The sequence below is a fragment of the Parus major genome, chromosome 2 (genome assembly GCF_001522545.3).
Source record: "Parus major isolate Abel chromosome 2, Parus_major1.1, whole genome shotgun sequence".
NCBI classification, from domain to species: domain Eukaryota; kingdom Metazoa; phylum Chordata; class Aves; order Passeriformes; family Paridae; genus Parus; species Parus major.
The window spans coordinates 18,699,204-18,713,988 of NC_031769.1; the positions used below are offsets into that span (position 1 = coordinate 18,699,204).

Genomic DNA, 14,785 nt, shown 5'->3' on the forward strand with positions numbered 1-14,785 from the left:
CAGGAGGTCTATAGGGGACTCCCATGATGGCATCTGCATTATTTGTTTGTCCCTTGATTCTTACCCAGAGGCTCTCAACTGTGCCATTGCCAGCTGTGAGCTCCACACATTCTACCCCTTCTGTTCCATAGAGTGCCACCCCTCCACCTCTCCTGCCCTGCCTGTCCCTCCTGAAGAGCCTGGAACCATCCCACAGGGCACTCCTGTCACAGGATCCATCCCACCAGGTTTCACTTCTCAGCTGTGGGCAGATCATATTGCCCTTGGTCTCCAATGGAAGAGCACTTTAATGAGCAGAGGTAAATTTCAAGCCTCAAAAGGACTTTGGATGACAATATAGGGAAGGAAAGGAAGAAAAAAAAAAGTAAAAATATAGGAAAAAGGTAGAATATGAAGGAAAAGAAAGGAAGAATTATCATTTAAAACTAAAGCTGCAATTTTGCCCACAGCTCATTGAAATCTGAGAAAATCAGATGACTCAGGTGGGAATTTCTCTACTCCTCTCTACATTGAGCTCTGGACCTCTAGATCACATGGGCTATGACCTGTTTCACAGATATGCAAGCTATAGCATTCAGGACACCACGATTGGCTTCTTGGCCATCAAACCTTGCATCTTGAATGCAAGTATACTACATAAATCAGTAATTAAATCAATCACTTTTACTTGTGATTATAACACACTGTAACTAGTGTGTAGTGATATATGTTATACCTACATTTACATAAACTTTGTTGAGAAAGTAATGAAGAGCATTATTTGACACCTACTTTACAAAAATCAGTCCAAATCATCTCAAAATATACTCAAGAGAGACAGAATTCCTCAGGGTAAGAGTATGTAATGGGATTAAAGAGAGGAAACAATTGGCAACTAAATAAAATTCAATGGGGAGGAAATACTGCAAGGTTAATGATAAGTAAATAGAAAACCAAGGCATGCAACATCTCTTCTGTCACTCTGCAAGCTAATCATTAGTCAATATTTACTCTTAGCTCTTAGGAAGAGCCTGCACTCATTGGAACTTTGACTTTAAAAGCTGATAATTATGTCTTTGGGCCACCACAGAAGTGCCCAACCTAAGCAATGAAACACATGTTGAACAGTGTAGAGGCTGGAGGAAACAGAAAGCTGTGCATTTTGTTTTGAATCTTCTACATGCTTAACAAAAAGTAAAATATTTTTGAAAATGTGTTGAACTGTTTGGATGGCATTGTTTTAAAATTGTACAGTACCACAGGCAAATTGAATAGCACTGGCATTTAAGACTTCTCAAACTCTTTGTTCAAAATACCTATTTTTATTCCTGGTGGGGCTGCACATGTGTATTCTGCTCAACAGGCATGAGCAAAAACCCTTAGGGTTTTTTCTTCAGGGTTCTTTTCTTCAGGGAAGGATTTTCTTGAGACTTAAAAGGTAAAAAAAAGTAATAGAATAATGTTCCTAAGTTCTAAGACAATGGCTTTTCTAACAAATGGTCTTTTTCCTGGCTTGTGTGCATTGTTTATTTAAACCAACTAGTGCACTCAGGATATCATTTAATGGTGTTCAGAGGTGCCACAAGAGATTGCCATTATCAGTGGAAGGGTAAACAGTCAAAGTGTGGGTGTATTTATTCTTATCTGGGAGAGCTCCCTTCGTGACAAACATGAGTTGGATTAGAGATGAGCTATGTGAGAACCTGAGTGAGGAGGTAAGTGTATATTGGGTGATATCTGCAAAGAGCACAAGGAAGAAAGAGACTTAAAGTGTCAGATACAGGATTTGTTTATTATACTGTTCTTTATTCAGTAACCAGTCATGACTATAAAACAAGTCAACTAAAAATTTCTTACACAGCCCTTAACCTAGAAAACCCCAACAAAATCTGATTGAAAATGATATTTTACCTACCAAATAATTACAGTATCTTAGTAAAAAGAAATTTCTCTATTAATTATATTAGAGTTTTGAATGAATGCTATGTTTAATGTCTATATGATGCCTCCATAAAGTAACTTGAAAAGTAAAGGCAAATGTGCCAGTTCCTGTTCCTTCTTTTGGCCAGCCTTAGAGTTATACTAATTACTAATGATGGACAAACTGATGCGGATCTTGATTTGGCTTGAAGACTTGATAGCAGACTACAGTGTACTTGTAATTTTTTAGACATCTGCAGAAGGGAGATGCCTGTCCATCTGTCACATCTTGTTTGAATTGAGCAATGTGCTTATTAATCAAGAGAGTCATAGGAAACAGTATTATTTTCTGAAATATTTATGTGCTTGTTCTCATTTCGTGAACCAAGGCAGTGGCAATACTCCTGAGCTCTTTTCCTAGAACAGCAACATCAGATCCATATTTCATTCATTTCCCATAAATAATACAGCTTTTCTCCTCTGCTGTGTGGGATATCATGTTATCTGTATCAGTTTACTCAAATATTTTTCAATTGCACAAATGCAATAAAGAATGATTTCTTGTAACGCTGGGTTATTTATACCAGCTTTGCCTGATTATTTATTGTACTTCATTTTCAAAAGGCAAGATTGGGAAGATATTTTCTTTGCATTTGAAACATGTAAATCCTATAAATCAGATGAATATAAGAATAATAAATACTACTTAATATTTTTGGAACTGATCAAACAACTTTTTTATTTGAAAATTAAATTATTAAATTATTAAAAGGAATTAGATTTCCAGAATGGATTACTTTGTTCTGTTCTAATCTTGTGATACCAAAAATGGTTTTAAAGTTTTCAAATTTGCCCAAGTATTCTGAAGTACAGCCATCCCCTATTCCATCCCTTGTGGTTTTCCCACTACATCAGTGTTTGCACCACTCCCAGGGAAAGACCACCCCTTCGTGACTAACACTTTTTACAATTCGTGCTAATGCTGATTCTTTGCAAGTACCACAATTATCCTAGTAACCAATAGAGAATATTGGTTATATCCTGTTTTGCATAAATTTTATTTTGACTGATTTCTCCTTTGCTTTACACAGAAACTTTGTTTTTCTATTTATTCTAAATGACTACATTGCTTGCTGAAAGGCATGTTAGCTTTGACTAATAATAGATTAATAGATGGATTAATGGCACCTTAGGATTAAATTCAGTGGAATGTGTTTAACAACATTGATTAAGGCAGCTTTGTTTGCATGATGAGTACGCTATCAACGAAAGAAAGAAATTAATATCCCCTTACCACATTTAAAACAAAATAAAATAAATAAATGTGTAGTGTAATTTGGTATTCTCTTCTTAAAAAGTATTGTTGCTATTTACTTAGCCTTTTCTATCACACTATGACAGACAAGAAACTTGCTTTTAGTAGAGTGAAAGAATAGAAATCCAATCTGTGTAAATTTAACTGGTGTGTGAAGAAAAGAAAGGGACAAAACCTTCTATTTCATAGAAGGTCTTCAGTGGAATTTTGTTTGTCTACATCAATAGAGAACTGCCTTGAAATGCTGCATAAACATGAGAGAAACCTTTGTGTTATTATATGGACTCTATTCCCCAATGGTTAGCACAATTACATTACTAGAACAGGAATACTGATAAACAATTCATTTTGAATTCTGTCACTACTATTCCATATAAGAAGAATATTTATTATAATATGATGTTAAAGATGAATCATTCTGTTCATGTTCATGTCTCACTTCAATTCTCATTGCTGTCACTAAGAATAAATGTCTACATCTTCCTGGTCCAGGCTTTTACTAAGCAACCCCTAAGGTATGTCCCCAGTGACACTTCCAGAGGTTTTTCACCTTCACTGTTGTGCAACAGTAAGTGTCCAGGCTCTTCATAGTAAGGGAATACCACAAGTGGGGCCTGAGAACAGTCATCCCTTTCTTTCATGTTCAGCAAATCTATACTTAGCACAAGGCAGAAGAATATTCCCGAGTTTAAGAAAAAAGAAACCACAAGGAGGTGTAGGTCTTCATGGTTTTGTAGACACAAATGCCTAGGGAGAATTTTCCTTTCTTCTATTTTTGTCTGTAGTGGAGCTGGACTGACTAAATGTCAGCATCTGCAACGTAGGTATCTGCACCTATCTATTTGTCTATTTGTGGGAGAAAAATGTCAATTTATCTAACCCAAAAGGGGATGTCTCAAATAGGTAAGATGAATCATGGTCTAAAAGAGTCTGTTCCTCTCTACACTAAATAGATAGAGCAGAATAACTGATAGATGTTAAAAATTAGGTGAAAATAATCTTTTCCACACTCTATACAAATAGATTCATCCTTTAAATGATGTAAGGAACAGCTAATACAAATTTCCAGCTAAAAACTTACTAGAAGTCAGCTTTTCTGTGGAATTTAGAATGAATACTTTTTTCTTCCTCACACAGAAAAATTACAGAAAAATGATATGTTCTTAAATAAAATGGCAGCGCACAGGAAAGGTAGTGGGAAAATGCTGTTGTGAGGAAAATGCAAGTCAGGGAAGAGAAGTAGTGTGGTATCTGACTTACATCTCTTAGAGGTATGTCCTGTCTACAAGCAAAAGAAGTAATAGCAATGGTAGCTAAAGGAGCAGAGTGACAAACATGCTGAGAACAAAACAACTGCTGGGAGAGTTCCTTTTCTTCAAAGATTGCACTAGGAACACAAAGATACTTTCTGATTCAGTTAAGAAAGATCTATTTTGGAGACCCCAAATACCCTGGCCAAGAGAGAGGACTAGTGATGCAGTGTGTTACTCTTGTCTTACCTCTATGAAGAAGAGACTAGCTGCTGATGTGGGGTGATGATACATGTAGACAGTCACGAGGATGGCTGCGGCCACAACGAGGACCAGGACTAGAATGCCGACAATTAATCCTGCATGGAGCGTTCCACCTTTCTTCTCCGCCGCACTGTCATCTGTTGAAGCTGCACAAAGAGCACACTTCTTAGCATGGCAACTTATGCCTTACCCATTCCATTACACAGATGGAAACAGCATTTGCTTTTTCTGTGTTACATAGACCTCATTTTCTACAGCCCAAGTTGGAAAAAGATATTAGATGTCTTTCTACAACCGGGTACTCTCATAATCTTAATGATGAGATTTTCAAATGTTTTACTTATTCTAATTCAATAAATGATATTAACATCCTTCCTTTTGATTGTAAAATGGGCAGTCTGAAGTTCTTAATTATCTTCATAATACATTTTGCTTTGATTTTCTTATAAAATTATTGCAATTGTCCCAGACAAAAAAGTAGTAATTGAATTAATTTTGAACATTTTATTTTTCTTTAAATATTCCAGTTGAGACATGCCACAAACTCTTGTGAGGCCTAGCTATTGAACACATTCAGAAAGCCTTATTCATTAGCTTGTAGAAGAGTTTGGAACCAATCTTTGTAACTAAATCAGAGAGCCAAAAGTGCAACAGATGGATGAAAATGATCCTGCAATATTTTGATCTTGGTCTGAATGGAACACTCATCATACCAAAGTATTGCAGAGGACCATTCATTTATTAAACTTGATACCAAGAGGCCACTCATGCTATGCTGCTGTCTGGATAAAACAGGGTTGTCTCTGTCACAAGCAACTTTTCAGAAGTGCTACCAGATAAGTGACTGAAAGTCTTTCAACAAGAATGTAGCCTTTGGAGTAAAAGTTTCTCAATATACCAACCAACACCAGTAGAACTTCTCCCTCTTCATCATAGTCTTGTATATGAGAATTACTGTTCTGCCCACTTCTGCAGGCAGAAGAGCCATTCAGACGTCCTAGGTTTAAGAAATACCAGTAGAACACTCGTAATTTAACTTCATAAACTTCCATCATTCTCATAAATGTTCTTCACCCAGAGGGTTCCAGGGAAGTGGTCACAGCAGCGAGCCTCAGAGAGTGCAAGAAGCATTTGGACAATGCTCTCAGGCACACAATATGACACTTGGGGATGGTTCAGTGCAGGGCCAGGAGTTGGACTCTATGGTCTATGTGGATCTCTTCCAACTCAGCATATTCTGTGAGTCTGTGTGATATTCCCACTGCTTTCTGCTTTTCTGGAAATCCTTCTAATCACTTTAATATGTTACTCCATACAAAACCCGTCTCTGGTCTTGCTTATGAGAAATTTTCTTTCAATTCCACTTTTAAATTTCTTCTCACCATGCTTGTTTGGCAAGCTGACTATAATGAAAGCGTTGATCTCTGCAACCCTCCTTTTTGCTGAACTATTTGTTTGGTTGTCTTAGTGTGCTGTTCTTTGAGGTCAGGGAATCCCTTTTATTTGTTCTTTGAAGACAGATATGGGTTATGAACATCACTTCAAACAGATCACTGTTGATATTAATAGGAAAAAGAACAATATTATAATAAATGTAACAATAAATGTACCTGGTCTTTTACCATTCATCTGATTGGAACACTCTCTTAAAATAGAGAATTGGAAAATTATAGAAGAAAGACAGGTAGTAGTAAATGTCTTGTGTTGGGGACAATAAAAGAATAGAGGAACAGTTAATCTGAGTGTTACAGATCATACATCCATGTATGGTAGCACTTTTCTCACCAGACTGAGGAAGGCTGCATGGTTTGTCACCCAGCAGAGCACCATTGGAACAATAGGGAGAAAAGGAAAATGAGGCTGCATTGTCCTAGCCAAGATGTATATCTGACTATTACTCCGTGTAATAGTTATGCATCTCTGGGGATACAGAAGGGGTTCATACACATATCCCTTGTTTTTCTCCATATTTCCTCAGTCTTGATTCAGGACAGTCAAAATCCCACAGTGTTGCTCTGCTCTGCTCTGTCCCATAATGTCAGTGATGCTTTGTGGAGTAAAGAACTGAGTAACACCCAGAGGATAAAGAAAAAGACCCCAATAGATTGGGAAGCTAAACTAGAGTGTGGGAAACATTGATGATTGTAATAAAAAATTGCAAGCATGACACCCATGCTGTACCTGTACTAAGGTACAGCCTAATCCTGAAGGTATCATTCTTTTTAAAAGTTCATTAGTATCTGTTCACACAGGAAACTCAGTTTTAATTGTACTGATTTTGGACATGAATTTTGAGTTTATGCATGAACAGGATCCAAGAACCAGGTGTCTCCCTGCCTAAATCCTACCAAGGGATTTACTTTTCTTTCTTAGAGCTTAGTTGTATGGGAGTTTTGAAATGGAAAAGTAGTGTCAGCCCTGTTTTGTTTTGTTTTATTTTATTTTTTAATTTTAATTTTAATTTTAATTCTAATTCTAATTTTAATTGCATTATTTATTTATTAATTTATTTATTTTTGTTTTACACAGTACATAGAGTGAAAATTTCCAGGCCATTCTTTATACTGAAGTGGAGGAAGAGTTATTACCTAGAATCTGGATGTTATATTTTTCTCAGTTCTCAAAATTGTCTCCTAAAAGGTCATTAAAAGACTTCCTAGTAGTTAGGGCACTATATAAAAATGGATGCAAGATTCATGGAGAAGACAGCAAAGAAAGGCAACCCAAAAAAATATTCCTTTTATTTTCACACAGCAGAATCTTTTGCATGACAAAGCCATCAATATTCACTTCATCTGAGAACAGAAAAATGTGTAGAAACACCAGTCTTAGTTTCTGTTCATGCACTGTAACAACATTTAGTACTTGTACCCATTTTTCAAATTGCCATGCAAATGGAAATGAAATAACCGAAAGGCCATCAGAAAAGGCCTGGTTGTACATCCTCCTCTTGGACTGTTAATTCCCACCGGTGAACAGCTTGTTCTGAGTCACCCTACTGAGAATCAACTGCTTCCACAAAGGAGAAGAGGATTCATAGCTTGTTTGCTTCATAATTATCTTTGTGACAGTTTCATGCTCTTTACTTCAATGTCACATTCGTGCATCAAAAACTACTTTGTCACTTTCATCCATTTTCAGGCTGATTTGCACTAAACGAGCAATTTGTATTGTTACTGTGTTATGGTTGAAGACATAACATCATATTCTGCATTTTAAAAAATGCTGGACTTCAGCAAAGGTCCTAACCACTCTGTAAAGGTCATCAGTTTAATCTCTTTAGATCTGATATTTTCTCAGCTTTCAGCATCCAGCTTTGCAAACTAGAGCACCGTCTCTTTGAAACAACACAGGTGTCAACTGCCTGCCCAGATTTCTGCTGATCAAGGGTGGAGCACTGTGTGGACATCAGTGCAGTGATCAGAATGCCAAATGCAAAAAATAATAAAACAAAAGAAATGTTTTCCTTAAATTACAACAAGTTTAAGTAACTTGTAATCTCCATAATGGAAATTTAGTCCATTGACCCCAGGGCTCAAATACTCATGAGAAATTGATTTCACTCTCATTGCACAGAGACAATAAACAGTGTTGTCAACATTGAAAATACTCTTTGCTGCAAAATCAACTATCAGTTCTTTTAAAAAGCCACCAAGGAAAATAAATGAAAAACACAAGGACTTGGAAACTTTTTCAGGTGTAGAAATCTTACTAAGAGTATCACAGCATGTCTGTTATTCCAGGCAAGGCCAAACACATGGGAGACTGTTTTATGACCAATCCTTCCCCAAAAAGAGCATTCTTAATAGAACCTTCCCCAAACTTTCCTTTTCTCATGCTCAAGAAGCAATTGTTACATCTAATACACCTTATATTTATAATGTCTTCTCAAACTCTTAAATGCATAAAACTTTTAAGCAGAAGGAGCCTGTTACTATCTCCAAGGTTAGTCTGCTTCTCATTAGGTGCTGAATGACTGAATGGAAAGAGCAAGTAGCTTTCTTTCCCTAATGTAAAGGCACAGAAGCCAAACAAGAAATAGCTGTTCTGCTGCTGGGATGTTTAAAAAACAAAAGTGAAAATAATAAAAAGGTTCTTACTGTTTCCATGAGAAACACATAAACACTATAAAATCTTTGATTTAAAATAACTGGTATGTCTCCAGTTGCTCTTGGGCTAGCTTGTTTTGGAGTAGGAAAACAAAAAATGCCCCAGGGAATGAAAATGTTGTCTTTCCATGGCACACATGGACTGCGATGCTGACTTTAACAGAACAAAAGTGCCTACAAACTGAGACTTCTTTTTAGTGTTTACAAACTGCTACTTGCTGTTTGTAAACACATTGAGGATACATTGTCAACATTATCTTTCTCATAACTGCATATTAAGCCTTGGGGTCCGCAAAATAATAAAATACATTGTTTTATATTATCTAATTTTAAGGTTTAAAACAAGTTTCTACTGTGATAGTTTTATATATGAGAAAATTGTGATACATACATTTATACCTCTTATGATATGAGATGGAAAAGAGTTTAATTTCCAGAGATTACTATCTCTGTTTGTGAGAGCAGAGATACAAAATATTGTACATGAAAACTGAGGAAAAATAGATGAACCTCTTGTACTTCCTGGCTAGATCATTTCCTTTATATAAAGTGATGTGGAACAAAAGGTGAATGACAGACAAAAATGTAGAATTTCATTGCAGATTTGGAAAATAAAATTTTGCTTTTCCCTCCAAAATCCATGGCATTCCTTTTTACTCTTGCATTTTGGTAAAAGACCATTGAATTTGAAACTCCAATTCAAATGCACATGAATCATTAAGGGATAAAACTCAATACCTTATTTGACCCTCCTGACTGACACACAAAGCCAGGGATATAGATGATTTAAATAGCAGCAATCAGCCTGAGGGTGACAACTCAGTCCTAAACTTGGTTCTTTTCTCCCCTCTTGCTATCAGAAGAATGCATTTTCTTCTTTTTGGTCAGCAAAAGAGCAGAAACCTTCTCTTGCTGCATGATCTGGGGCAACTACAGATGAAGTTCACTCACCAGCCATCCACTCTATTACACATATAATTTCTAGCCTGGAAACTGTATCACTCCTATTTGCATGACTGCAGCTTCGAGGTAATAGGCTCCTGCCAAGAGGGAGAACATAATGTTTAGGACAGCTGAGCACACAGGCTTACAGGTACAGCGAGCTCAATAGAGCCACTGGATTTTTCCCTTCTTCTGGGCCTCCATTTACATCTGGAATGTGAATCTACCAGGAGACTCCTTGCTTTATGGAGCAGGTATATGGTTCTTCACTCACAAGCTTTTTCCCTGCACATAACACAGATTCCTGAAAAGATGATTAATGACCTGTGGGAATGTTCCACAGATTCTCCAGAGACTCAGGGGAATCCCCATAAAAATTTTCTCTCTTAGGAACAGCATGCTCTGGAATTCTCAACTTATTCACAGTGATGATGTGTGATTTCCTTGATTTGTGGGTTCAATCCCTTAGCATTTGTTAACATTTGGAGGTTAAGCTATTGCTTTACTTGGTTTCATGATGATTTATAAAGTTATGGCTCAGCTAATGCTTTAAAAATTGATTTCCAATTGCACGTAAGAAATGAAAGGTGGTCTCTGAGTGAGAACATTATGAACTATAACACACAAAATCAGAATTCAGAATCTGGCTTTGCTATCAATTTTCTGTAGGACCCAGGGCAACTCAGTAAGTCTCTCCAAGATTGATCAACTGCTTAGTGCAGTAAATTGATGAGAGTGCATTACAATCAAATCCCTCGGTTTATAGGATGACAGTACTCTAAATATGTTAGCTAAGGGCTTTCATTCTTCTGCTCTAAAATATCACCTAATGCTACAATAGCTGTCATCTGTATTAATTTTAGTTTCAGCTGGTTGAGACCATGTGAGCCATTACAATACTTAGTGGAATCAAACAGGTGCAGCTCAATACTGTACCATGAAGGATCACACCACTTGCCTCTAATAGCAGCTGACTCAAATTCAGATGAACAGAAAGTTAGCTATTCATAAGAATTTCAATTGTCACCCCATTGACTCCTCTTAACCCTATTAGAATCAAAGACAAGACAATAAGGTAAAGCAGGCTGTTCCTCTCTAATGTTGTGTCTAATGCTTGTGGAGTTACTCACCACAGTGCCCACCATGCCTTTGGGAAAGAGAACAACTCAGGTATTTCAACTTCAATGCAAAATATACAACTGTATGAGCCTTCCTTCGTCTTACCTTTGTTTTTCCCATTCTTTACAGTCCCCCATGCACACTGATGTCAAAGATGACTGAGCAGTGTAGAGAAGATTGGAGAAGGCTACTGACTGCAAAACTGGCTTAACTCCATGTAGAATAGGAAGTTAAAAAGACAGAAGATCACAGGATCTTTGTGTACCCTAGCTGTCACACTGCCATAGCACCATGACAGCAACAGGAGCAGGTGATAAAACACTAAGGAAAGCAGCCTTTTGATAAAAGTTCATCCAGTTTTTTCCATGTAGCCCTCCTTAAGATCTGCACTTAGAGCTACATGGGGTTTTCCCATTAACCTTTTGATCTGGTATAAAGTCAACAAAATGGAAATGTGTAACATAGTTAGCTGTGTGCCTTTACAGCAAAGTCATTAAAACTGCAAGAGTAGGAAACCATACATCATTTAGTATAATCTGTCTTAGAAAACCAAAGATAAACAAAACTAGTATGACAGACCTCAATATGAGTTGAAGTATCCACACATAGCCCTTCTGGTTTTTTAACATCATGCTTCTTCAATGTGATATGTAACTTTTGATATGATGAAAAATGTCCTTTTTTGCTCAAGGAGAAAGTGGTATTTTCTTTTTAGGGGTTATTTACATGCCAGTGCCACTACTTTGGAAAACCTCTGCCATTATTTGATTGACTGTCTGCTGATCAGATTGGTTTTTTTTAATATATTTCCTGATAATAGCTGTAATAAGATGATGACAACAAAACGGGGATGAAATGGAGATGCAAAAATTCTGGAAAAGGCACAAATGGCTTTTAAGTACAATTCAAAGTACCACGAAGCAAGTGGAAAATAACAGTTTATTTATGCCATTTATAACAATAAAGAATATTGATGCAACATTCTATTTTTTTAACCAGAATGGGTGAATTCAGCACTTTTCATTTGTATTTGCTTTAAAAGACATGCATATAGCCCACTGACCACTCATATGGCATGTAAGATATATTTCTTCCTGTGTTTGATACATGAGGAAGTTAAGAATATTTATGTAAGAGGCTGTTGTTGCTTTTCCAAGCTTGTGTTCTTGGCTTTGGCTGAATTTCAGTAAGATATCTGCTACCAGACATGAATGTAATACCATACTGAACCCCAGCAGGGCTGTATAGGCTTTCCTTAAATCACAAGTTTTCCTGGGAAGAAAGAATTTGAATTACACTTGGCACATGTTTCATACAGTAACATACCATGGAAGATCCCACGCTTTTTCCTAAAATTCCTGCTTTCCTATTCTGAGTGTTTGTTACAGGAGAATTTGCAGAAAGTAGGGACCAGCATTAAGGGAAACTGGTTGGGTCCAGAGTTCAGCTTTGATCATACCAAAGACAACAAGAGAGATTCCTAATTTGTCTCAAGACCTGTCTCTAACTTGAGCTGAGAAGAGTCTGCTGAGACATGGGAGAAGAGAAACAGCTTGGAAAAGTTCAGAGAGAAATAGAGTTAAATGGGGAGATGTATCAGCATTTCTTAACCTATCATCTGAAGTGTGAAATCAAATATATGGGAACAATTGCTGACTTATTTGAGTTATATTTTATTTGTTCCCTTCAGAATTTCTCCCCTACCTAAATAAAAGAAAAAAGGTAAAAAATCAGATAACCTCTCTTTACAGGGCTTTTTCTGGCTTATCTGATAATGAAGTTGGGTAATTGTTCTTGAATTTACCTATCTTCATATTTTTATCCTAAGAATACATTTCTATCCATCACCACCTATTCCACTTCTCTGTTCTTACACTTTTCTCTTTTTTCTTCTTCTAGTTACAAGACTATTGATAGAAACCATTTCAGAACTACTCTTTGGTTAGGTTTTGTTTATACAAATACAGCACATGGCACAGCACAGATAAAACAAACTTTATGACAGCTTTCTTCAAGGAAATCCTTGTGTGAACCCTGCAATTTTAGGGGAACAGCAGCATTTTTGAGTAAGGAAAACATACAGAAGTTAACATATAGTTACATAATCCATTACCTAATCTCAACAGGATTTTTTTCCATAATGATATAAACCTTAAATCCTCTCTTTTTCATGAGAAAAGACTGGAAGAAAAGATCTGAATCTTGGCCTGCAGGTTTCTGAACAGGAATGGAAACAAAACATATGAGCTAGGACACCCTGAAGAGAATTAATTTAAAGAAACCTTGGTTACCTACAAGTAAGATGCCCACTCTTAGTATGTAACTTACATTTTTTTCTGTATCTGGTAGAGTTAGGCAGCCCACATAGTAACATATTGCAGTACTTCTTCTTGCCTACTGCTTGTCACTGGCTAGGAGAAAAGCCTAAGAGAACAGCTTGTGGATTCCTGGCTAACACCAGATGAGATGAAGCCTCTGGAAGGTAATTTCTTGTGACTAGGCAAAGTTCTGGCAGCAAAACAAAACCATGTCTTGTCAATCTTACCTTATACAAAGTCCACTTTAAAACAGTGTTAAGCCACAAGAAGTTTGTATTTATAGTTTTTAAAAATTTATTGTGTTTTACATTAAAATTGGGAAGACTCAGCTAATTCATATTGACTTACTGAGTCACTTGGTTTGGACTGTGTGGTCATAATAACTTCTTCTACGTCAAAAATATTTGTTTTGCCTAAAAGGTTGGTTTATTTCTTTGGTGAAATATTTCTAATTTTTTGAATCATTTAGCAACTTAACATATTAGAAAGAAATAAGTTATATGACTCTTATCAGGCATTAGCTGGTGTTTAATGTCTTGGAGCTGGAGTTCAGGATACACAAGAAAAAAAAGGACTTAATTTTCTCCATAATTTGGAACAGCTCAAACTGCTATTTTTAAGAGAAATTAGGAAGATAGACAAATTGTGCAAGCTAGTTTCCAGACATAGGGCACTATTGGAAAAAATAGTCTTGGGTAAGTTTATCACTGTATATCAAGTATATAAAAGTAGTCTTTTTCCAAAACTTTGTCTACGCTTTGGTAATTTCCTACTGAGTTTCCTAATCTCTCAAAATCAAATTAAGCTCTCTCTAGTACAATTGTTAATCCTGTTAGTACATTCCTGTGAGTCGTATCTAGACCATCTTTGAAAATGTCCAAATGAGAGAGAAAAAACATGATACCAACATTTCCTAGAACTACATATGCTGGGATAAACTTGTTAACAAATAAATAAAACACGTTTCTTCCTTAAGCAGATTTTTTTTTCCCCCACAGTTTTCCTTTTTATGAAACAGAAATTTCTGTACACCTTGGTGAATGGGAAGTGCAGCATTTTTCTGATACCTGCTATCCAAAAGACAGACTTTTCTTTTGAGTTTTAAAGCTGAAGGACTGTGTGGGACTCATAGCAATCAAATCAACACAATGAAGTGACTAAAAAGGTCAAATAAATTGTCTAGATGTGCTAGCCTATCAACTAAATCATCCACTAGAGAGTTCTCAACGAGAAAAAATTGCATTACAGGATAGCCATGGCCAATTGCACACGGTTTTTATGAAAAATTAGGCTTTTAAACACTTTAGTCAGTTGTGTTAAATTTTAAGAAAATGAAAAAAACAATGGAGTCTGAAATTGAACAAAAAAATGGTACATTTTTAGTACTGGACATCTCTTAGAACTTAAAAAATACTTGTTATTTTAAGGAGAACCAAGATATAACAAAAACTGTGATGTCATGCCAGAGTGCCAGAGGTAGTTTAAAATGGTTTAAGCATGTAGGTAATAGTAATCTGTCATGTGTGTAAAGAAAGAGGATGAGCAGAAGAAACAAAACCAAGCAAATTT

At 36.3% G+C, this 14,785-nt stretch overlaps 1 protein-coding gene across 2 annotated transcripts in view; it reads right to left on the bottom strand.

The window, feature by feature from the left end:
* PLXDC2 (plexin domain containing 2) overlaps positions 1-14,785 on the bottom strand; it is a 253,479-nt gene that overhangs the window by 11,920 nt on the left and 226,774 nt on the right. For both annotated transcript variants that reach the window (XM_015619087.3, XM_015619088.3), the window contains exon 13: positions 4,714-4,874. In XM_015619087.3, the coding sequence (XP_015474573.1) occupies positions 4,714-4,874 (161 nt within the window). The remainder of the gene's footprint in view (positions 1-4,713; positions 4,875-14,785) is intronic.